This window comes from Lagopus muta, chromosome 5 (genome assembly GCF_023343835.1).
Source record: "Lagopus muta isolate bLagMut1 chromosome 5, bLagMut1 primary, whole genome shotgun sequence".
NCBI lineage: Eukaryota > Metazoa > Chordata > Aves > Galliformes > Phasianidae > Lagopus > Lagopus muta.
The window spans coordinates 26273756-26299052 of record NC_064437.1 but is presented as its reverse complement, the minus strand read 5'-3'; the positions used below and the strand labels follow the sequence as shown (position 1 = coordinate 26299052).

Sequence of the window (25297 nt, the reverse complement as noted above, 5' to 3'; positions counted from 1 at the left end):
TTAGTCATAGGGTAATTTGCATCTTCACATAACCTGGGTGATGCTGATGTTGAGAAATGCATCTGTATGAGAGAAAAGGAGGAAAAAGGGCAGGAACTGGGGGAGGTAGAGGGAGCAGGATCTGGAGGATTAGAAACAGTAGAAGTGGAAGCTCCAAGGTGAACTCTGGGAGTTATCTATGCATGCAGATAACAGTTTCTGCTGTTCAATCACAGATTTTTTTAATACCCCAAAATACACTTTGCTATTCAAATGTTCTTACACCAGTGGAATCAGAGAAATGTCATTAAATGTAGTATAATGCATTCATACAACTTTAGGTATTGTATTATCTGATAGAAACTTCCTGTTACACGTTTTTAATCTGTTCATAATGTTTTTTTCCTTCTGTAGGTGGCTGTGGCAGCTGCTGACCTGAGATGGAAGTCAGAACATCATTCAGCAAAGCCAGGAGAATTCCTGAAACCGTATCCACATTAATTAATGAAGAGTTTGTTGTGGTTCACCAGCAAACTGAGGACTCCTCTGGGAAAGATGCAAAACCTCAGCTAAAGGTTGACTACTGTTTTATTTGAAATATATGATAAGATTCTTATTGAGCCAAAAATAGCCTCTTCTTTGAAGTGTTTAACTAAAGATACTTGTGTGTGCTTGAGGAGAATCTTAACTGCCCATTTTTGTCAGTGCTTGTTGCCATTGAAATCAGGAGCTCAGATTGAGGAAGTCTATCCAAATGTGGCAGTTCAGTTTTTCTTGTAGTAACTCCTATGGGGGCTAGCTTTGTTAGTGTTCTGTGGATTTATACATTAAATAGGGACTAAAATATTATTTTAAAAGAGTAAGTTTCAGATTAATGCTTAGGAGGTATTCTTTATTTAGGGCTCACAGCCTTAGAATGTTTTTTTCATTGAAGAACACAATTAGGGTGCATAGGAATAGACCACAGTGGACCTTGTTTTTGTTTCCTTCTTGGTGCTGCCTTAAGCACGACTAAGACCTGTGGAAGCTTTCTAGCACAGAATGCCTGAATGTTTCAGTATTGGGGTAACAGCTAATTGGTTAATGGCAAGTTTCCTCAATTTGGTTGCTAGAGCAGATGTGATCCTCTTGGAAAAATAGGAATTTGTTCCCCTTGAAATGACAACAATGATTCTATCTTTCCGTAACTGTTGGGCAGTTTACAACTGATGATTTCAGAAATTAAATTAATTAAACGCTGACTGCTTCTTTAGTTATTATATCTAGATGGTAAAATCCATAAAGCAGCTTTATTACTGGCTGTGTTGGTTTTTTGGTTGGAAATGCTGGTATCTGTGAAAGGCGCTTTTTTTTGGAGGGGAGGAGAAATGTCTGACCATGTTCTGGCTATTTTTATACATTTACTTTTGAACTACGTGTGGAATAATTGGTGAGACAACTGAGATGGCTTGGATATGACTAAGAAAGTACAATTTTCTGTAAGGAAAGTGTGGAACAAATTCTGTTATTTCTCAGTTTTGAATGGAGAATCTAAACACAATCCTGTTATTTTAACAGAGGTCTGTAAGTTTTGGATGGTTGTCTGTAAAGATTGTGTGTTTGAAAGATAGTAGCCAAATAAGCATACACATAGCTATATATGTTTGGGGAAAAAAACTAATCTCCTTCTTACAGGTGTTTTCAAATGGAGATGATCAGCTGGAGAAGGCAATGGAGGAGATACTGAGGGATTCTGAAAAAGACCAGAACGACTCCACTGCTTTCTCCGAAGGTTCTAGTGATGCATGCAGCCAGGCATCTGGACTTGGCTCAGCAGGTCAAACAAATCAACCGTCCTTGCAACTTGTTTTAGACCCTTCTACTACAGGTATTCCTGAAGAGTACCCTTGTCTTATGTCCCATCACCCCATACCTCCCCATGGCTGGCAGTTCTTTTCTTTAAAGCTTGAAGTTAAAATAGATGTAATGCTTTCTGGAACTTAATTCTGTAAGTATTCCAGAGAATATTCTGTAGCCTCTTCAAGTTTTCTCATTAGGGGAAGATTGTAGATAGGAATAGATCATTACCAGGTCGATACACCTTTGCTGCTCAGTTTTCATCACAATAATTTTTGTTTTGTCACCAGCTCTGGTTTAGTTGGGATTCAGTGTCAGGTAACTGCTGAATGTACTGTAGGTAAGATAGAGATGCTGCTGGTGGAATATCAGAAATTTCAAGATTGAGTCCACTGACATACATTCAGTTCTACAGCATTTTTTAAGTGTTTCACAAGCAATGGTTGTAGTCAAAAGAAATATGAAAAAACAGGGCAAAATGCTAGGAGAGACTTGGAATTTCCATTTTTGGAGCTAAAACTCAGCTCAACAGGACCTTGAGCAACCTGATTCAGCTAGCTCTAGTCTAACCCGTTCTGCTTGTAAATGAGTTTAAGATGGAAACGATCTCTAGAGTTAATCCAACCTGGATTACTCTGATTCATACTTCTGATTTTTATTTTTTTTAACTTCACCTTTCTTTTCTTAAATGCCAAATTGCCTTTAAAAAAATGCAGAAGAATAATCAAAAAAGAATGCTTCTCTTCCTCTGATTAGAAGAGCAGGCATCCCTTTGCTTTTCTCCAGTTCGCTGATGTTTCATGCAGTCAGCGTATCTACCTCAAGAATGTGAACCACATTTGAATTTAATAATTCTTTACAAATTGTAAATTCATGGGAGAGAAGAGAATTAGAAGTATCTTTATGCAAAAATAACGAGTAGAAATTTGGGGATGTAAGCAAATTGAACTAGGTAAGGAACACTTTAGCATAGCTAAAAAGAATCAAACGGTAAATTGACCTAAAGCAATACTTGGAAACCTGTGTTAGAATAGACATAACATTATTAATTAATGCTGAGTGGATTTCTCACTGTTGGACTTCAATCCCTGTGTCCATTCTTACAAGCAGCAGGAGATTTTGCTATGGAACTTGTTCAGTAAACGATATGTAAAAATAAAAACAAACAGTTAAAGAAATGGTTTCTTCATTTTCAGAAGTGTCTACACGAAGTTCATCTTCTCCCCATGAACCCTTGGAAGAGGACAGCGTGTTGTTTAACAAACTGACTTACCTGGGTTGCATGAAGGTGTCTGCCCCTCGCAATGAGCCAGAAGCTCTACGTGCCATGGCAAACATGAAATCCTCAAGTCAGGCCCCTCTATCTGTAACTCTCTATGTTCCCAATGTTCCAGAAGGCTCTGTAAGGTAATGTGAAATGATTCTTTCGTTACTTGCACTGCACGTGGAAGGTGGATTTGAAGTTTGTTACTCTCACAAGGAGGTAGAATGGTTGGATTTTTGGCTCAGGTTCTTTACAGTACAGTGAGACACCTCACCCTGTAAAAGGAAAGTCTGTGGAAGTGCTGTACTGATGGTCATGTTCCACTTCTTTGTGGGCATCTTCTTGAAGTACTTAAAATGCTGAGTTGGGCCTCTTCAAAACAATGAAAATGAAGTGTAAGGTTGAAAGTCATTTTTGGGTGTAGGAGTATCTGAGTGCTAGTTTCTCTATACTGGTTATCAGCAAGTGCCTGTTTGTCAGCTTTAGGGCCAAATATTCTCAAGCATCTTGTTCACTGATTTCTGCTGTTTTGGAAAGAGGTACCATGTTCTCTTGGAGCATTAAAAAAAAAATTAGGCCAGCATTGCAACCAAAAATATTTACATCTTACAGCCAGAAAGCCTGACTTATCTGTTCCTACTCTCCATCTTGTATACTTAGTTGTAAGTTCAGTTTAGGTATTTATCTAATTGCAGGAAGTTATTTTGTGTATGTTTGTTTGATTTGCTTTTTTTTTTTTGTTCTTCACTGTTCCTTTCCTTGGCAGAATAATAGATCAGTCAAGCAATGTGGAGATAGCCTCTTTTCCAATCTATAAGGTGTTGTTTTGTGTGCGTGGACAGAATGGGACTTCAGAAAGTGACTGTTTTGCGTTTACTGAAAGCAGTTGTGGAACAGAAGAGTTCCAGATTCATGTTTTCTCTTGTGAAATTAAAGAGGCAGTAAGTATTAAATACGGTATAATGGCTCATATAAAGGATGCAGGGCATATCTGGGAAAGTTATTCCAGATTTGGGAATGGTATGTATTTGAGAAACACATTAACACATGTTCAGTGGATTTTAGAGAATGTGCAAATAGTCAAGTGTGACTATGAATGCAAGTTAAAATTTACAGCATTGCAATAAGATAGCAAAGTGCACTGTAATGGGGATATTGTAGAAAGCCTTTTGTTTTTCAGGCCTCATTTGAGTAGGTTCCAGGTTAGTGTTGCAGTGTAGATCTTGGGAGTTAGAAAGAATCACTTTACAGTGCTGTGATTGCTCTTGGTATTTTGGGAAGAACTGCTGAAAGTTTGAGATAGGAGGATTTTTTTAGGCTGGAAGAGTAAGGGATGAAAAAGATGACAAAACAAGGTTCCACTTTAGCAAACTGTGAGATATGTTATTAAAGGCACAACTTGAAAAATGCAGTATTAGGGTCTTCTAATGAGTTGCATTCCCAATCTTGTGACATATTAGCTTACTGAGAAAAGATTGAGTGGTTATGAAACACACGATCTAAAAGCTTTCTGTTTTAAATAAAGTTTAAGAAAAGAAAAAAAGAAAAAAAAAGCAAAGGTGGGTGTTTTTTTTCATCTTTTAGTATTTATAATACCACTTGTTCTTTTGCTTTTCTGCAGGTCAGCCGAATTTTATACAGCTTCTCCACAGCATTCAAACGTTCTTCCAAGCAAGCATCTGATCACGTTAAGGATTTCGTTCTTCCTACTCCAGACAGTGATGTGTACACTTTCAGTGTTTCCTTAGAAGTCAAAGAAGATGATGGGAAAGGAAATTTCAGGTAATCTGAATGGAATGGGAAAGTTGAAAATCTTCTTCAATCAAGCATACTTGCAGAATGCACAACTGTTGTGCTGCAGTGAAATTGATTTAGCTTCTTTTCGTAAGTGGACCTGCTATAAGGAGGAAGCTACTGCTTTGCTTTTGGTTTTCTTCTCTGTATGTTTTCCGTTTAAGGATTTAAAAATCAGCACCCTTTTGAAATTGGCTTCTTTTAAAGATGTATCTGTTGACAGAAATGCTCAAGATAGGCTTGTGCAAATGAAAAAGATGGTAGGATGTCTGTACAAACTTCTGTCAAACCAGTTTTCCCAAATAAATACAATGTAGTGCTCTTTTAAGTTGGTTTAATTGAAGGTTGGATGTTGGGGAGAAGTTCTTTCCTATGAGAGTGGTGAGGTGCTGGAACACCTGGAGGTGTTGAAGGCCAGGTTGGATGGGGCCCTGGGCAGCCTGGGCTGGTATTAAATGTGGAAGTTGGTGGCCCTGCCTGTGGCAGGGGGTTGGAGCTTCATGATCCTTGAGGTCCCTTCCAACCCGGGCCATTCTGTGATTCTTTGATTTAATGAATTCTGAATGCATTGAAGGTTTAGAAGCTGTAAAATTCTCAGAGCGTTACAGGGAAGCAAAATATTTTTTAACCTAATAGTTAATTACATGACTTCTAAAATGGACAGAGATGATGAGAAGAGTTGATCTGTTAAAATGTCCTGTTGTTTTTTTGGTTCATATGGTGCACGTGTTTCTGTTGTTTCAAAAAACAAAATGCCCTATGCATTTTTAGCCACCTGATCCTGATAATTTCTCTGGATAGTTAAGATACGAGGTGCGAGATACAGCTTTTTTCTTCAGTGTTGGTTTATTAACCAAGTTTAAATGGTGAGGTCTCAAGCAAGTTATAAACAGCTTAAGTGTGTTACTGTTCTCTGCTGTACTTAACAGTTAATGTCCTCTTTTCATACTAACTTTTAAAAAATTTCTTGTAGCCCTGTGCCAAAGGACAGAGACAAATTATATTTCAAACTTAAGCAGGGAATTGAGAAGAAAGTGGTGATTACAGTTCAGCAGCTCTCGAACAAAGAACTGGCCATTGAAAGGTAAGAGCCATATAAAAGTAGTGCAGACTACCTTTTCGTGAGAACATTTGTTCTCAACCTGGCTTTGCAGGTTATGCAACTGAAAGAAGAAAAACAGTGACACAGTATTATTGCATAATAAAATTCACTTATAGGTGCATGGTTAAATTTTAATTATCTTTTTAAGTAACTGATGTGATTTTTAAGGTGGAAATGTGATGTTTTGGAAGCATAGCGTGTAACTAAGCAAACTTTTCATTTTAATTGCATTTTTTGAATGTGAATTTTTGAACTAGGATACTTGGGCATTCTTATATTTTTCATTTTGTTTTTTCTTGTTAAGTAGCACAGAAACACATGTTTATTATAACCCTTCCTTATTACCACTGGCTGTGTTGTGAAAGTAACCAAGTTGGGTTGTCTGAACTATGTTAACCTTAGATCTGTTTCCTCTTCCAATACTTATCTTGAAGTAGTAGTGAGGATCTCAGGTGTGGTTGGTGACCAAAGGTGTATATACTGGAAACTAAGTGAGAGGAGAATTCTTTCATACAAAATAAATATCTTTTGAGGAAGACATTTGCACAAAAAGCAGAAGAAGAGCATGAAGAGTAGCTCTTTGTTGTTAGGTTCAGTAACAGGGGACTTGTGCTACAACAGTAGTAGGCATTGCATTAGCTTAAATTAGGAAATTCTTTCTCAGTAGCTCATATTTTAAAAAGAGTAAATGCCACCAGATGGCAATCTTACCAAAAAAGTAACAATAGGAAAATTCACTCCTACTGAGGAGAATTCAAGATAACGGGAGAATGTAAGAAACTCATATAGCCTAAGATTGATCTCTGTTTGCTTTCAGGCTATTTTTATCAAAAAAGAAACTGTAATTTTCTGTAACAAGAAGGACACAGCAGATTACTTTATCAATACTGTAAAACTGTTCTTTTGCTTCTCAGTAGATTAAATTTGTAATTGAAATAAAGTTGATTTGAAACTTCATGGATGATGAACTGTTAAGCTTTTCTGAATAATATTAATTCTCTATTCAGCATTTTCCTTGTGAGGGATCTTAAGGAGCTTGGTTTTGTGTTGTTGTTTTTTTTCCTCTTAAAACTATCTTCATTAGAAAAGAGCTTTAACTTAGGTGGTATTTAGGATGATTCAATATGGATGTTATTTTTATCACCACAAGCTTTGCTGGTAAGTTATTTAATTGGTGTGACACGCACAACCTTGCAAGTCATTTTATATACATACGGAATGCAATATTGAAATAAAAAAAATTAGCATGATCAATTGACATTACGTGAGAATTTCTAGCTCTTTAATGCATTCTCTGAAGTATTTCTAAGGGAAATCATAATGGAAAAACGAAGAGTGGCCTGTAGTCAAAAGTGTTCCAAAAATCTGTGTTGATGGTTTCAGAAAAAACCACCTGAGAAACCTCTGCTGATGCCAGTAGGTGGTGTTCAGATAGGGCTGAGTAGGTTTCCCACAGGGGATCCTGTGTTGCTTTCTGGCTGTGATGCCTATTTGACCTGAGCTTGCCTGCTTTTCTGTTGTTAGTGCAGGTGAAGAACACTGTTCTGTCCTGCATTGCAGCTGTGAGCTGTGGGCGGCACTGTGTAGGCTCATGGCTGCTGTGCTGTGTGGGATATCACATCTCTGTTACTTACAGGGTTCAAGAAGAAAATTCTGGTTAATAATTGAGGGATGTAAAGAGTTGTTTTGGAGAGTGAAGAAACAGCCTTTTGTTCTAAGAGGCAATAGGACTGCCTTTGTTCTTGTTGAGAGGCGTTTAGTGGTAGAACGCTACTGTTCATGTGGAGGACTCGTACCAAGTCATGGAAGTGTGCCTTAGTCTAGAGCCTGTACCTGTAGGGTTGATGTGCAGAATACTGGCTGGTTGCTCGCTATTGCTTGAGCTCATTTGAAGTCATTTTACTCTTCTGAACTTAGAACAGTAGCCTTGACTCTTCCAGTAGCAGGGTGTTCCCAGTCATCATCAGTATCTACTTCTGCAGGAATCACATTTTAGTGACTCCCTTTCTTTTGGAAGCATACAGGCCAGAATCTTTGAGAAGTACATCACAGCTTATTTCCATCTGATGGAAGTGCAGTGAGGGCTGGGATCTGTTGAGCTGGTGCCTTAGAAAAGCACAGATGTTTCACCTGCCTCTGAATCTCAGGCCTGCAGGTTTCTTTAGCAGGCTTACCAGAAGCTAGCGACCACTCTGTTGTAATGAACTGTAGCTCCTTCTGAGCTATTTCTACCTTAGGAACAAAAAGTGGTGCAATTGGTCCGTGGTACATTCTGCCTGGTCTCATTAGTCTCACAGAAGCCTTCTCATGTGGCTCAGTACAAGTCCTGGCATCTGCACTGTTATGTGGCACTGTGTTATGCTATAGATGAGATGAGTCTTATAGATGAGTCTTCATCATTGTCTACTGTTTTATTTGCTACTGTCCATGAAAGGGTTTTTGCTTGAAAGCTGTGAAACTGTTGTCTGCATTACTGTCCACTGGCTGTTCAGATAATATCTTAGGATTTCTGCTTGCTGACAAATCTGAATTTTCCTTTGGGTAACTGAGCTGCCCAGATGATGGAGCATCTTTTGTTGGGTCTCAGAGAAGGTGAGAATGTGAGCTGTTTATGGTGCCTTCAGGTGCCTGGGGGAAGGATAGGGAAGAGATGGAGCCTGATCCTCCCTAGGGGTGCAGAGTGGAAGGATTGGAGTCAGTGAGCACGTGTTACTTCTCTGGAAATTCCTCTGTTGGGTTAAGTTGTTATCAGCACAAAGGGAGCTGAGCACTGGAACAGATTGACCAGAGAAGTTATTTAACCTGTGTTCTTGTAGATGCTTAGAACTTGACCACAATGAAAGAAAAGTTCTCAAAGCAAACCCTTCTGAACTATGAAGTTCAGTTAAAACTATCAAGAAAGATTGCTAGTTAAATGACTGGACTGGAATTCAAGACCGTGGCTTATGTATGATCTCTGTGGCAGAGTACCCACGTAGTGGTGGTGATGGCCATGAAACTTCCTTTGTCCCTTCTGTTTAGGTTGCAAACTCTATAGCAGAAGCTGCTTTCTACTCTTGTATATACACACTTTAGATGGTGGGGCAATTGTAGAGAACTCTTGTTAAGTCTTTATATCTTGCATTCCTTAATAAAATGACAATAATAAAGCATCCCATGATTAGATCAGAAAGTGTAAGCAAGCAAGATGCATCTTGAAATAGCTAACAGTTATTAAAATGGTATTAAAACCTACAGAAAAGTGACCAGTGTTTGAAGTAAAGGAGAGAGCAGAGAACAGGCATACGTACAGAAGAGGTTAGCAGGACATTAATGACACCTGATGAGCTGTTCTTTGCTTGTGGCAAGCAAGGTGTGAGCCTACTTGCTTTGGCCTGTTAGATCCATTTTTTGAGTGCAGTGAGTACTGAGAAATGAAGGTAATGAGACTGGTATAGAATCTGCTGGGCAAAATTGAAGCTGGTTTATACTGGATTAATACTCTACATCGAGAGGCGTGGGGGGATGCTGGTGGGGTTTTTTTGTTGTTGTTAAAATCTCATGCTAATGACAGGTTGTCACAGTGATTCGTCATGTAACATTTGAGGGCCATAAGTTGTGACTGTGAAGAATCCTTGCATCTATGTAATAGAGAGGCTCAGATGTAAAAAATAGGCTGAAGTGTAAGACCAGAGCAAATTGGTATTTTTAAGGATCTGTGAAGCTGGGTGATGTTGATTTACACTAGTGAAGTTATGGATGATAAAATATGTAAATTGTTACTTTAATTTAATTGTATGAAAGCAGGTTTAAAATTTATTTTCATGTTGCCAATCTGTCTCATTTGTGTTGAGGAATCTTGTGTCTTTTAAACTCAGTGTCTTAAATTGTCTTTAAGAGCAATTAATTCGTAGGTTAGACACTAATTTCTGTTGTCTTCATTCTGGAAAATAATTTTATTGTCACTTCTGTGATTTATATTGTGATGTTGGCTGAGTGTTGCCATAACACTGGCAGAAAATTACTGAGATTTTCTCTAAATTAGAAGCAGTGGGTGCTGTGCCATTATGTTCAACAAAATGCTTTTGTCTTTGAAATGCTAACATATATGTGTATATATATTTTTTGATAAAACTTCACAGATGCTTTGGGATGCTGCTGAGTCCTGGAAGAAATGTGAAGAACAGTGACATGCATTTACTAGACATGGTAATGTATGTTTTTAGTAGTCGTTTTAGTAAGATAGGTAATTTAAAAGCAAACAAAAAGCCCCAGCCATATAGAAGCACCTCCCAAAAATAAAACTGCCACTGTTTGTTTACTTTGGTTTCTTAAATCCTGAATCTTCTATCTTAGGACTAGAAACAAATGCTTCACGCAACGGGCAGAACATCTCAATGTCAAAATCTTTGGCATCTGTTTTTGTGAAATTGATAGTTAGTTGCTCCAAAAAATAGTTAAACATGTTATCTAAAAATTTAGAGCCAATAATTGTCTTTATGCTTGGATCTTAGAGATGTGCTGCTGGTTTTTGCTGAAAATGTTGCCATTAATTGCTTAATCTGAATTAAATTCTTGCTCAGAGCTTGAAAGAGTTGCTTATCTTTTAAGAGCCTTCCTTTCTTATAATGAGTTGCATCTAAGGGAGCTGCAGGTTCATCGGATACTTTGTGATTGTATCAATTCAGTTTTATGCAGTGGACAAGAATACAACTGTTTTCAAGTCAAAAGGTGCTCAAGTTAAATCAGCCAGGCATTTTGTAATTATGCAGACAGTTTTGCCTTGTCCACTTCTTTATCCATGTTGATGATTCTGTTGGTATTCAGTTCTCTTGTCAGAGGTAAGATACTTGTATGCTGTTATGTTTATGTATGTACTAACACAGTTTTCATTTGTTGATATTAGTTCTGATGTTACATTTCAATTTATTGATTGATAGAAAATAGAATAAATTATGAGTAACAGAGCATAATGAGTTCTATTAATCCATATAACATGTTTTTACTGTACAGGCTGTGTATTTGAATCCATATCTTTATCCCAGCCCTAGATCCGTACATTGAACTGCTGGATGTGATAGCTTATTAATCATCTCCTGTGTGTTTACATGGAAACTTGTGTTTTTCTCACAGCTGCCTTTCTCCCTCTTTAAATTTGGAGGACTTGGTCGCTCCCACAAATCCTACAAATCAGATTGCAGAGTAGGAATGTCAGTCCCATTTGCCTCTGAAGTGGCAACCATGCAGGCTTGTTGGATCCATAGGAACTGCCCAGGGAAACTGCAGGAAATATGAACTGTTAGTGGTGTGGGACAAGTATGGAAGTAACAGATGCATGGTATAAGATTATCCTAATGCAAATACAGAGGCTTTCGTGTTGTTACTAACTTGAAGATATGTGGCTCTTTTGACTTGAATTGCATATTGTCCTAAAACTTGGTTCTTTAAATGTCAAATTTTTATGGACTGGAGTTGCAAACTGCTGTCATACTTAGAGAAGGTCTGTGCCTGAGCAACTCAGGGGCAAGTATGGCAGAGAGATAATTTTGGAGTAAAAACACTAACCTAATTTTTTGGTTGATGTAATTAAGGTCTTAAGTAAGATTATATTTTGGACTGTTTCTCTGTATACAGTGAGAGAGGGTTTGGTCTCTTCTCACTGGTGACAGGAAGAGGGGAAATAGCATCAAGTTGCTCCAGGGGAGGTTTAGGCTGGATATCATGAAACACTTCTTTACACAAAGGGTTGTTAAGCACTGTAATAGGCTCCCAGGGAGGTGGTTGAGTCTCCATCCCTGGGTGTGTTTAAAAACCATTTGGATGTGGTGCTCAGGGACATGATTTAGGAGGGTTGTTAGAGTTAGGGTGGTATGGTTAGGTTGTGGTTGGACTTGATGATCTTTGAGGTCTTTTCCAACCTGAGCGATTCTGTGATTCTGTGATACTAGTTTAATTTTTTGAAGTCTCTTATATTCCATCACCCCATATTTCTGCTTAGACAGTAGTGACAGGCATCCCACCAAAAGCCTCTATTTTAATAAGTATTAAAAAAGTAGGTTAAGCTATCTTTGCCTTCATTTTCTTGTATATAATGCTTCTTCTTTCTTTGCCATTTCCCTATCCATTTTCCCGTCCATTGTACCATGTTCTCACTTTGGGTTGTGTTCTCTAACGTGAACATAATGATATTCTTAAATTCCTACAACTGTTTTACCTCCACACACTCTTGTCTCTAATGAAATCCTTTATTTCTCTTTTATTTCTAGGAATCCATGGGAAAAAGCTCTGATGGGAAGGCTTATGTAATTACTGGACTATGGAATCCTAATGCACCTATGTTTCTAGTACTTAATGAGGAAACACCTAAAGGTAATTTAACTTATGTGTTTTTTATATGACCTGAGTTTGATGCATATATTTTTTCCTAGGAATCAGGATGTGTATGTCTGAGTACATACACCATCATGTTCTGAGCATCTGTGACTGGAAACAGAACTTTTCTGTACGTACATATGCAACACAGAAATGTGAATAATTGTATGTAGACCTTATGTGTTGCAGGTTTAGAGATACTAAGCTAGTGTTTGGCCTTATGTTCCTGCTCTCTGATTATCAGGATTTTTGCTCCCTAAGCATACAGTAGTTTTCCCCATTCTGTAACCAGCAGAGTAGTATAAAACCTAAATGTAGCTGTTGTTTTTCTTTTAACTTGGAGGTGAGCTGATTACAAGTAGCATTACATGACCTTCATCTTTGAAGAAGTGATGCACAGAAGCACTTGCACTTACAGCACGCTTCCTTGTTGCTGGAATTGATGTTCTCTGATGTGATATAAAGTTTTAATGCAAATCTGGAGTCTGTTTCCTGTTCCAAGGCAGAGCTCCCATCAGTGGCATAAAAGCATATCTAAGGGTATGCAGTCAGTGTTGCTGTTTTCCTGCTGGTTTTTCAAATCACATTATTTCTGGTAGCATGTAGACTGTTGTGTGAAACTACTTGCTGTGAAGCTTGACACAGTTTCCATTATAGGATATGACTTTGTGTGTGTTGTTTGGTTTTTAAACGTGTATTTAGTTTTTAAATGCCTGCTTGCCTCTTTGGCCTGAGAATGTGAGAGCCTAGGTGTTCAAAGCCTGATGTTCAGTGTTTATTTCAAAAAGCTGTGCTTCCTGGCTGGAGGATATCAATTCTGTTTCAAATGGTGGTTGCTGCATTTCATAAGTGTTTTCAAAAGGCACAATCTTTTTCTTGCATTCTAAATCTACAAGATACACTTGAACTATTTCTGCTTCATCTTCTGGTTGATTGTGTATTTTGCTCTACTTTGAATTATGCTTAGGTACAAAGGGAGAAAAAAATAGCATTGCACACTGCTTCTGCAAAGATCATCTGACCCATAGAATGGGAAAGGGGCAGGTGAAACTTCTTTAGTCATAGAATCATAGAATGGTTTGGGTTGGAAGGGACCTTTAAGTCCATCCGGATCCAACCCCTGCTGTAGGCAGGGACACCTCCTGCCAGACCAAGTTGCCCCATCCAGCCTGGCCTTGAATGCCTGCAGAGAGGTGGCATTCACAGCCTCTGGGCAACCTGTTCCAGTGTTTCAGTGCCCTCACAGTAAAGACTTTCTTCCTAATATCCAGTCTAAATCTACCCTCTTCCAATTCATAGCCATTTCTCCTTTTCCTGTTGCTACCTGCCCTTATAAAAAGTACCCCCCAGCTCTCCTGTAGGCCCCTTCAGGTACTGGAAGGCTGCTATAAGGTCTCCTCAGAGTCGTCTCCAGGATGAACAACCCCAGCTCTCTCAGCCTGTCCCCGTGGTGGAGGTGCTCCAGCCCTCTGATCATCTCTATGGCCCTTCTCTGGACCTTCTCCAACAGCTCCATGTTCTTCCTAGTCCTTATAACTGACAGAGTATGGACATGGAGGTAAACAAGGATCTAGAGTGTTCCTTTAAGTTAGTTTTCAATTTGAGCAGCAGCTCACTTGTTTATTATTTTAAGGAATTTGTTCTTTGCCAACTTCTTCTGTACGTGACTTAATTTTGTGTTTCAGATAAGCGTGTGTACATGACTGTGGCAGTGGATATGGTTGTTACTGAAGTAGTAGAGCCAGTGAGATTTTTGCTGGAGACTGTTGTGCGCGTGTATCCTGCCAACGAACGCTTCTGGTACTTCAGCAGGAAAACCTTCACAGAAACTTTCTATATGAAGCTGAAACAGGTATTGCGTGCTCATTTTTTAAACAGAAGTTGGTGCTGGGAATGTTTGTTTTGTTTCTTTTAATTTGGCCTTTATAATGTTGACACCTTTGTCTCAGTAGATTTGTTTTTCTAGAGCTAGTTATTGCTGAAAGGATTAAATGCGTAATTAGGTAGCATGTATTGTTCTTCAGTGCTCTTTGTAAACTGCATCATTATATGTATCATAAGTGATTGGCTTTGTGGGCTTAAACAATTTTAGACATTTGTTGAATTCTCCATAATTTCCTACAATCTGACCTATGTGCAGACATTTGAAGCAAGTCCATTTGACTGGTAAAATCAGGAAATGGCTTCAGCTGACTTTACAACGAGTAACTGGTATCTAACAAAGGGAAATCCTGGGTACTAAGGTTCAAAATCTGAACGTATGCATCTGTAAGGATGTAATCAATTAAAGGCAGTGGTTTAAAAGAGTTAGCTGATTGCTGAGTTTGTTTCAAGGTGTCTGAGGAGGTGAGCTTCTCTGTGTTTTTTCAAAAGAGGTACATGAACAATTGTTTGGAAAAAGCAAGTTCAGACACATGGAGAAGTTGTTTTCACACTCATGCTTGCTGATGAATGGATAAAATGCACTAACTTCACATCCTTCACTGCCCTATGGTTTTGTGAAGGGCAGGGGCATTGTTGTTTCAATGAGTAAGTTAGTGTTGTTCATACTGGTGATTGTAACCTTAGGAAATACACCCAGGAGGGGAGTAAACTCTTCAAAAGGGCTGACAACAGCAGGACTAGGGGAAATGGATCCAAGTTGAAGGAGGGAAGATTTAGGTTGGATGTCAGGGGGAAGTTCTTTACAAGGAGAGTGGTTAGGCCCTGGAACGGGCTGCCCAGGGAGGTTGTGGATGCCCCGTCCTTGGACGTGTTCAAGGCCAGGTTGGACGGGGTCCTGGGCAACCTGATCTAAATGTGTATGTTTGGTGGCCCTGCCAGGCAGGGGGGTTGGAACTACATGATCCTTGGGGTCCCTTCCAACCCAGGTGATTCTGTGATTCTGTGAAATGTTGAAAGAAGAGTAAAGAAGTGTTTTTTGCATGCTATTTGTCTGAAGTTCTTTTGTTTGTCTGTTCCTTGGAGTTTAACTTTGAAGGTGTACAAAAAACACCCCGCTCTATGGAGGGGAGAAGTGAGGAAGATGAAGCTTAATGCATAGTAGTGTACTCCCTCTGTTAGCTTTCCCTGTCCCGTGTTTGTGTGATTAATGTGCGTTTATTACTTCCTCAAGCACTGAGAGATGCTATATCCATCTCATCTGGTAATGGCTGTAGAATAGCTCCCTATTGAACAGAATGCTAAAGACCCAGTGCTGTGAGCAGTGCAGGGTTGAAATGCATGAAGTGTGTACGTCTTCCCATCATCAGTGTTGGTGGTGTACAGCTGCATCCTTACGCAGCGAGCATTGACCTGCTTTCTCCAAAGATTTATGCTGGAGTTTCAGCTCAAAAAATGAGCGGCAGAGGCTACGAGTGTCATTTGCATTGGAATAATGTTCCATCATTTTTGACTAATGAAACCAAATGGGAGTGATTTCATTCTACTGAGCTTAGTGTGAACGTTTTAATTCTCATCTTTCTGTGTGGCGCAGCAATGGGTCTTGAAAAACAGGCTGTGTACATGGTATACAGAAAAATAGTAACTGTTTAACATCTAGTAAGTAAATCTCATGAAATGCTCTTTATGTAGTTCTAGAAATTAGCACAGTAGCTTGGTTTTCTCACATTTTCTTAAATTCCCTCTTATATGCAAATGTTGAGAGTATCTGCATTTTAAATTTAAGGAAAATGCATTTGAAGATGCTGCTTTCTCAACTGTTTGATACTCATTTATAATGAACTAAGATTTCCAGTAAGTCATTTACAACTATATCATTTTTGAGTAATACGGATGTGTTCTTTTTCCTTTCTCGCCCCTTATAATGTGACAAAACATGCTTTCCTTCTCTCCCTAAAATCCACAAGCTTTTCTTACACCTGTAGAATCCTGAGAAGCTGTTGTGCAGACTTTGAGAAGAGGAACATATTTAATCTTGTTAAACTTTCTCCCAGATGAGGCTCAGATTACGGATGGCAGGATCGGTGTGGTTGAGCTGTAGCGACTGTTTATTCATCCAGTTACTGGCTGCACAGCTTGTGTTGCAGCAGCTCTTCCTGCACGTAGCTCTATGAGAGCCCATCCCCTGGGACTCTTCCTCCTCTGAAAGCGGCTATGCAGGTGGCATTGGGATCAGCCACTTGGGCACTGTTTGAGAAAGCAGTTGGATTTAAGCAGAACTGCAAGTTGGTAACATCAGCTCTGAAGAGAGGTAGCTTGTCTGTGCAGGACTACAAATCCTGGGCTATAGTTTACCTTCGGATGTAAAATCATGGCTATAATGGTGCAGAGTTACTTGTGTACAGATGGCTCTTGCAGTCAACCAGAGCACGTGCAAGGCACCAAAAACTTGTCATTTGTGTATGCTGCAAGCAAAATCCATAGTACCTCATGCCTCACTCCTGCTCAAATAAAAGCTACAGATAATGATGGTGAATAACACTCGGAGGTATCAATTTAGTCAAGTACTTTGTAATTGCATGATAAAAGTGTTCTGTGAAAGTAAAACGGGGATAATAGCTGTAATATCCTGCTGAATGTTTAAAAGAAAATACAGGATATTTATGCCTTCATCCCAAAGTTCATTAAGCACTTTGAGAAGTTCAGTCAGCAAAACTGGCTGCTAATTGGAGCCCTGTGACTGTCTGCTTCTGGGAGTATCAGCTTTAAAGGAGGCAGATCTGAATGATTAATGTCTTTGAAATAGAGTGGGATTCATCAGTACAAAACTGTGAAAGCTGCAGTAGTGCAAGTGTTTAAGCTACCTATCTTAGCAATGTCAGCAGCTTGCTGGAAATGCCAGTTCTGTTCAGCAGTTCATCTCCAGCAAAGGGTGATATGGCATTGTCTTCCAAATCCTTCCTAATTTTGCATTTGAATCTAATTGAATACACTCTGAGACTGTATTCCTTTATTTTCATGGATAATTTGATGTTCTTAATATCCTCAGAAAATTACCTTATTTGAACTGATTAGATAAGAACACAAATAAGAAAACAGAGTTTTGGTTCTAGTTCATTTACTACAACCATTAGTTTTCAATTTTGTGTAACTCTCTGTGAGTATATTAATCACTGCATGTCACTGAATAATAATTGTTTCCAGAGCTGGAGCTCACAGGAAAAGCTACTGTTGGTTTTCCTTTAAAAACTCACACTGCTGCACCGACTGGGATGTTGGTACCTTTTTTCACATGAATGTCCACTGAATGCAAAAGAGGTAAATTAAACTCTGAACTTTTCCACCTGAAAGTAAAACTAAAACCATTTCTCCTTGCCCCCCATCTTTGCCCTGAGAGTTACTGAACTCCCAAAAAGGCAGGTGAGAAGAATAAAAGCTGCTGTTACAGAACAAAGAGCTTTCTAGGGAAAATGCTCTGCCCTCAGTTCTGTATAGTTAAGCATGGCTCTCAAATTGCCAAGGTAATGAATTTGTTAGATTGACACGTATATGCGGTTCCTTCAGACACCCACACAGACATGCAAGCTTATATGTACATGTGTGTGTAATGTATAGGTAGTTTGTATGTATATATAATACATGCATATATATTTCAAATAGATAACTGTCAGGTTATTGAAGTCCATTGAAAGGACTGTATTACAGGTTCTACTCTGAAATAAAGCTAAATTGTTCTGTTGTTTTTGCTTGAGTAAAACAGTAAAGATCTTTTCAATTTATGGTTTTAAAAGCATTAGGATTTGTTGCTTTGTTTTCTCTTTACTTACTAAAACCCTTAACTTTTTCCTCTAAGACAGTTGATTCCTGTTTCTGTGTTTATGTTGGTTACCCTATTATTTTTTTTTCCCTGCTTCTTCTCTCATCTTTTATTTTGCTGCATTTTCTCCTTGCCCTCATCTCTATATTTAAATGGGAAAGGTTTTTGAGCATGGTAATTAAAATGGAAGCGAAGAGACAGCATTGGAAATAATGCAGTTTTATTTGCATCTTTGGACCATAAACCTCAGAAGAGAAACATAGCTGTATGTTACAGCCAGCCTACATATGCCATTGCAGAGGAGTCTGAGGCAGTCTTGCCCAAACTATTATTTAGCTGCAATAAGAAATTTGTGTGTTTTCGGTTGATTTTGGCATACTATTAGAGTTGGAATTGTCAATGGGGCGTCCTAATAAATGCACCTATTTTGCTTTAGTCTGAAGGAAAAAGCCATACCAGCGCTGGGGATCCCATTTATGAAGTTGCCAGCTTACAGAGAGAGTCTGCAAGAGAAGAGCAGCTGCTGAGCCCAGCAAGTGGAGGGGGCCCTGTATCATCCCAGGAAGATGAGGCAGAAGAAGGTAAGAATAAATAAGCAAGCACTTGTAGTTTCTGTAGACAGTACCATGATATTTTTGCTGATTGCTTACTCAATTCTTCCTGTTTGTGTCTAATAGAAATACAGCTGTTCTGGGCAGCAGGTTCACACATAACTTTCTTCTGGCGGCAGTTTGTTGAGCAATTTTTTTTTAGCAAGTATTTTTGCCAACCCTATTATTTAGAGTTCTTCTAATAGCAGCATCAGACTATACATTGCTGTTTTTCTGTATGCTTCAAAATTTGTTACTACTACACTTGTGCTCTGCTAATGTGGTAGAAAACCTTTGCTAGAGTGTTTTTCATCTGATCGGAAGCCATTTGCCTTTGTGCTGCTAAAGAATAGCATTGGAATGGCTGGCTGTAAATGCCTGTGTGCAGGAAAAGAACCAACAGGGTAACAGTCTCATAAAGGGAATTCTGCTGCCCATCATCTGTGTGGCAAGCATGTGATTATGAGTTCTTTTACACTTACAAATCAAAATACATCTAGGTTCAGTTGGCGAGCGCATTGTGGATTGCTGCTGTCGATGGACACGTAGTATTTGCCTTCTTCCTCCAAGGCTAATGGTTGTTCAGAGTTTTTCTCTTGTTTTTGGAAGCCCTTGGCCTACTGCAGTCCCTTCGTACCTGAAGGTTGGCTTATAGCCTTCAGAACAGGCTCTCAAGGGGCCTTCTTTCATTAGGACATCCAACCTTCCAGAACTCGTGACAGTTTTACGAAGTTACACTTGAGATTTCTGGCACTGTTCTGTCAGTACTGTAAAAAGTTTTGCTTATTACAGTGGAAAAATTCCTTCTAGATTCATACTTGATTGTAAATAGTTGAATATCAGTTTATGCAGTGGGAGTCAGAACCCTGTGGTTAACACAGGAGCAGCAGATACATTTACTCCTTTCTGTTTACAAACCAGAAAACCCTAATCCAAGGTGACACCATGCTTAAAAAAACATAGCTAACTGATCTTTGAATTTGGCAGGGTGGCTGTTGACTATCACTGTCATTCTATTATCAATTCTAAAAAGCAAAAATAACATTATCTCGAATGCAACTTTTGTGTTAAATTGTTACTTGAGGATGCCTTACTGTTTATAGCAGGAATTATTTCAGATTGACCTTTGGGTCTTGTGGTTCAGTGTAGTGAAGCTCAACATTTATGGGTATTCTTTTCCCTGCTGGATGTTTGTGCACTGGCAGTCAGAACGCTTTCTAGAGCTTGTTAGATAGGATAGGACTCAAATAATAACTTGAATTTTTTTTTTTTCCCCTCCATATTTCTTCTCACCAAGAAGAGTAAAAATGCTATTGTAGAATTTGATGAATATAGCTTAATTAGTTATAACTAATAATAAGCTATTGTCCTCTTGGTGCTATTACAAAGCAGCTATATTTTATTATAGGGTGTGAGTTCATATGAGGCATGAACCGAAGTTTAACTTTGGTTTAGCTTCCTAATGCTGGTTTCCGTATTATAAATGTGGATTACATCCTAAGAGAAGACATAAAAATACCATGATGTGACTCTGTTCTCATGGAAACTGCATTTAGAACTATCTGCTTAGAAGTTATCTATCCTAGTGGATATGCAGGTTAAATGAGTCACTGCCAGTTGTTCTAAATAAATCTCTTCATTCTTTTTCTTTCTTTTTCTTTTCAGGGTACTAATTATGATGATGGAAAAAAAACCTTGAGTTTACAGTGTCTTAGCCTTGGAAGAAAGCTTTTTCTTTTCTTTAATGTTAAGGCTCTCTGGCCACGTAGATTTTTTTTCTGCTTGCTCCAATGGCAAGTTTGCATTATAAAGAATATTAGATAGACCAGAGGCTGCCGTACCCATTTACAGATATTGAGGATTTTTCTCTCTTTTTATATATATTTAAAGGCATATACTGCACTCGTAGAGAACGTTAATTTAGTTTAGAAACACTGCATTCAAGTTTGGTTTGTGTAACGCTGTGAGAATGCATGACCCATTTGTAACTTACCTGCTTTCTATGTACTCCGTGCACACAGTTGGTGAGATGTCATATGTTGTGAGTATATGAATAAAGGTTATCTTCGTAAGAAGGCATCTTTTTCAATATTCTTGTTCTTTTTATTTTAATGAAAGGCCAAACATATTTTCCCTGTATATTATTCTTAGCTTTTGCTCTTCTTTTTCTTTCCATTTTAGCTTCTTTCGTTACACAGTTTTTTCAATTGAAAACTAATGTTTGCAAAGATTGTGAAGTAGCTTAGAGATCTTGTAGGTCAACTTTTTTCTTTTTTTTTACTTATTTATACTGTAGTAGATATTTCTGGCAACTCTGCCATCTAAGGTTCACTGCTCTGGAGATAGCGTTTTTAAAAACATTAATTAATATTAATGATTCCTTGTCAAAATCTGGAATCTGAAGTACACTCCTTAGTAAGAAATGTTCTCTTAAATTCAGGTTTAAGCTTAAAAGAATTAAATATCTAATGAGAAAATTCTTGCTTTCTGGAAAAGCTTCCAAAAAAAGATTTAAGTATCAATTTTCATCCATAAGCAGAAAACCGCATTGCTAACATGGAATTCTGAGTATGACCTGGTAAGAAGTGCAGAGCACCATTGGTTGAACTGATCCTCAGTTATTCTGTGAGCCGAAGCACTGGAGAAAAGTTTTTTTCTGGCAGAAGGATTTGCAAGGAGAGCATACAAAGGGGAAGAATAAGTTGGCTTCTTTTAGCAGTAAGCCTTCCTTAGATGATAGATGGAATCCTGACCTTTCCATGACTCTAATGTTTTTTTTCTTTTTAAAATAATCAAACTTTGCAGGAGAATACTAGACAGCTTTTTGGGTTTTGTCTTCAATTAGAACGCTGTTAAGAGGTTAAGGGTCATTGTAAATAAGAGCAGTTGTGTTTAGAACCACAAAATACTTTGTGTTTCCAGAGTCTTTAAACTGACTGCAAGTAAGCTAAAGTCTTTTGCTTATGTTTTATGTGGTCTCAAGTGCCTGGTTACAAACTCTTCTCCCAAGCTATCCATTAGACTCAGAGTAAACACAGGGTACTTAGCACACATTCCAAAACAGGTAATTGATGTTAGGTGAAGGTTAATGTGCTTACCAAGTCTCTGGAAAGAAGATGGAGGATGAGCTGCAAACTGGCTTTAGAACCACCTGAAGTGACCTCCAGGAATGCAGTAATGTTTGTGGGTTTTACTTACTGCAACAGTAGATTTCTTGATGTTCAAAGTTGCTTCATTTCTGACAGCTGGGATCCAGTTGACAACGCAGTACCAGCAAGAGGCCTAGTGAAATGTGTTTGGAGTTGAATAATTTTCTCTTTTAGTAAGGAGAAGTTTACATAAATATCAAGCTGTAGGAGTAGGAAAGGGCAGCAGAAGAGAAGAAATAACAAATAAGGTAATGCTTCCTCTGTGTTCTATCTGCCTCAGCTCTTAAGTACAAAGGGAAGTATTAAACAATAGAGAAATTAATGTGTGAGGTATGGAAATTGACTTTGGAGGTAGTGAAATTTGACTGTGAAGATGAAAAGATAGAGGGATTCTGAAAGCTTCAAAGAGATCTGAGGTAGTAATGTTTTTTGGGCAGCCCAGGAAGACTGGATGGGTAGGGTGATTGAGGAGTGGGCAATGCTAAATGATCAGAGCTGATCGTTGAGGCTAAATTAAGATGCTGGGTCGAAAGTTGTGAGTGGTTAGAGGCTGTTCTCAGGAACTGAAAAGGCAGAAGAATAGAGGAGGTGATATTTTAGGAGTTAGTAGAGCTATTCAAAGTATTTTGTGATAAAATAGGGCTTATGATCAGGGAGAATGTGAGCAAACGAGGATGAGTGAGTGAGAAGAATGACATTAGTACTATGGAAATAATCAACTCTGCTTTTTCACCCATATTAAAAATAACTTTATGGAATTCATAGGAAATGTTTCTTGTATTAGCTCAAAACACAGAGTAATGGTGCTGGGCCCTAAACAAGATAACACTGAATCTGCTTTGGAGTATTTTTGTTAATGCCATAAAAGTGAACTAAAATTTAACAAATCCTACGTTTATTAAGCTGTTTTTCTGTTTGACAGATACTAGTTAACCTTTGCTTGAAGTTCTGTCAGAGAGATTCTTAAAACACAAGTGCTTGAAGAAATGTGAATCTGTAACTTCCAAATGGAAACAGTCTTGATGTCATCTGATGGACTGCACTGTACATTGTCTTGGGTTGTCTTGCCTTAGGAGTTAACTTCTGTTATTAAAATTGTTGTGTTAGATGGTATGTGATCACTTTGTTAATGTATATTTTAGCAAACAAAAGATGCAGGGGACTTTTCTTATTCTGCACTGGATGATGGAAGATGTTATTGATAGTTACAACCATATTCACATTTATTCATGCAAGTATGGACTTTCCATTAAAAAGGCAAATATTTAAAGTGGCTTCAACTTGGAGCATTTCTGCAGTTTCAAATGAAGTACTGATTGTGATGAAATTGCAAGGTTGTACGTGAAATGGAAACAACCCTGCGATTCCCCAGTTTTCCATTTCAGTTTTAGAGGTAAATATCAAACAGGGAATTAATGTGCAAATGCTGAAGCTGAGTCGCATTGAATGGTGAGTTGCATTGTCTTAGAACTGTGACAGCATCTCACACTTGATTTTTTTTCTTGCATGTTCTCGAGGATGTCAGTTTTCAGACAGCACAGTACATGTGGAAGATGTTTGTATTTACAAGAATACCTCCGCTGAGCAGCGCTGAGTTGGCTTTGTCATCTGTGTGGGAGCAAAACTACTGAACTGAAGCTCTTTTATTCAGCTTCAGGCACTTTTGCATCGCATATAGAGATGTCGTAGTGGCCCACTTGTGTATTTGCTACAGAAGGCTAAAATCTTTGCACGTTTCTGCACTCAGACTTGGATGAAGAGTTGAGGTTTATTGCTGTGAATTTTAATTTTGTTATACAACAGTAAGTCAGTGCCTATGTACGAACGGTGTGATGTGGAACTGAGGGATTTTTTATTGCATTGAGAAGAAAATGGCAGCTTGGCTAGTCATTTCACTGCATTGATGGGGTTGTTCCAAAGTGGAGATGTAGATGCTGAGAGATACTGCACAGGCTGCATTACTTGTGTCAGAGCCGTTCTTGTGTGCAGGCTGAATGTGAGTGGCAGTGAAGGACAGGCATGATTTCCTCCACTTCTTTCAGTGCTTATCAGATGCAGGCTTTCATTTTTGTTTGCTCTCTGTGCACTCCAGCAGTGAGAAGTAAATTTTCTTCAAGTCTTTTATGTAACTCAAATACTAACAGAACTCTGTTGTGAACAGAACTCAGTGCAGGTTTTCTTCATTTATATTCCAAATCTCTTTTTTTTCTGATGCTGATCATTATTTTTTCCTTCTGACTTAGGAAATGTGCTATATTTGATTAATTTCCTGTTGTAAATTTTCTGAGGATCGTCATTTCATAAATGTATGATTTAAAAGGCATGTTGAGGCTTTTTACCTTCATCAGAATATTTTGTAATGCATTGATAAGTTGAATCTTTCTGAAAGTCTGCTTTATTTCATATTAGGATCAACTCTGTGACCTAAACTTTGTTTCCCTCTTGTCCTCCCTGGCAAAACTATAGCTCGTGCTCTGTATAATTTCCTTTTGCCTTATAAATGGAAACTTGCTTTTTTTGTGGCCTTTCTCATGATCGTCTTTCATTTCTAATGTATGGAATGATTCCACGTGAAGTCTCCATCTTGTTGCCCTGATGATACGCTGCCAACGTCAGCCCTCCCTTCATTTTTGTTCTTCTCCTACATAATGATCAAACTCCTCATTTTTGAATTACTCCCATTCTATTCCCACCTATCTTTACAACCTAATTTCCTTCTCCTACAAGCTGCCCTGCTCAGGCTGCTCCAAGTGTATTATTTTTCAGTTCCACCTACTCTTTATTTCACTTGTAACAGCTTCTCAATTAAAACCCATTAAAAATCCTTTTTTCTTCTTCACACCCCACCTGTTCATTTTTTTTTCTGCTATATTCATGCGTTTTCACTCACTTTAGATTGTACTTATTTGCTTGTATGCTGAACTCTTGGTATCAACACTGTAGTTTTCTAATTTATTTGCATTTTGTGTCAACATATTAGTCTGACTTCTAAAGCACTGCTGTACTTCAAGTAATCTAGTAGGCTTCTTTCAAGGGGAGCAGAGCTGCTTTCTCAAAAGTTAGTTCTGTCTGTATCTATAATGTTTGTTTCAAACAGGGATAAAAGAAGAGTGTGGTTTTAAAGGTAACTTTTAAGAAAAATGAAAAAAAAACCCAACCAAATCCCCCTCATTTGCAGTTAAAAAATAAAATAACAAGGTCATAAACACTCAAGCCTACTTAACACCTATTTTTTTGGTGACAGGAGCAAGAGTTCTTAACTGGCATCTATTCCCTTATGCCAAAAATGAACAATTCTGATACACAAAGCTGCTTGCTTTTTCCTAAGAGTCTGCCAGGTACCTGAGGAGGTACAGGAGGATAGCATGGTGCTGTCAGAATACATAAAGGGAAGGAAAAGGCCAAGACTTTGTTTGCAAATGTGTGTGTGTTTTATTCCTGTGTGATGCTAGGTTATGATCAAGAGAGAGCATCTGCATGGTTCTTCTGTACTGGACACGTGAGGTCTTGGTGTTTTGTTTGAACGTGGCTCAC

The 25297-nt window shown here is 38.4% G+C and overlaps 1 protein-coding gene across 5 annotated transcripts in view; it reads left to right on the top strand.

Moving 5' to 3' along the window:
* Positions 1–25297, top strand: part of RABGAP1L (RAB GTPase activating protein 1 like) — a 201187-nt gene that overhangs the window by 15744 nt on the left and 160146 nt on the right. For 4 of the 5 annotated variants that reach the window (XM_048944161.1, XM_048944160.1, XM_048944162.1 and 1 more), the window contains exons 2-11: positions 394–554; positions 1654–1846; positions 3012–3222; positions 3846–4020; positions 4701–4861; positions 5847–5957; positions 10097–10163; positions 12221–12323; positions 14012–14178; positions 18461–18605. In XM_048944161.1, coding sequence (XP_048800118.1) covers positions 420–554; positions 1654–1846; positions 3012–3222; positions 3846–4020; positions 4701–4861; positions 5847–5957; positions 10097–10163; positions 12221–12323; positions 14012–14178; positions 18461–18605 — 1468 coding nt within the window. In that variant the 5' untranslated portion in view covers positions 394–419. The remainder of the gene's footprint in view (positions 1–393; positions 555–1653; positions 1847–3011; positions 3223–3845; positions 4021–4700; positions 4862–5846; positions 5958–10096; positions 10164–12220; positions 12324–14011; positions 14179–18460; positions 18606–25297) is intronic. The other variant, XM_048944163.1, reaches the window with a different exon arrangement.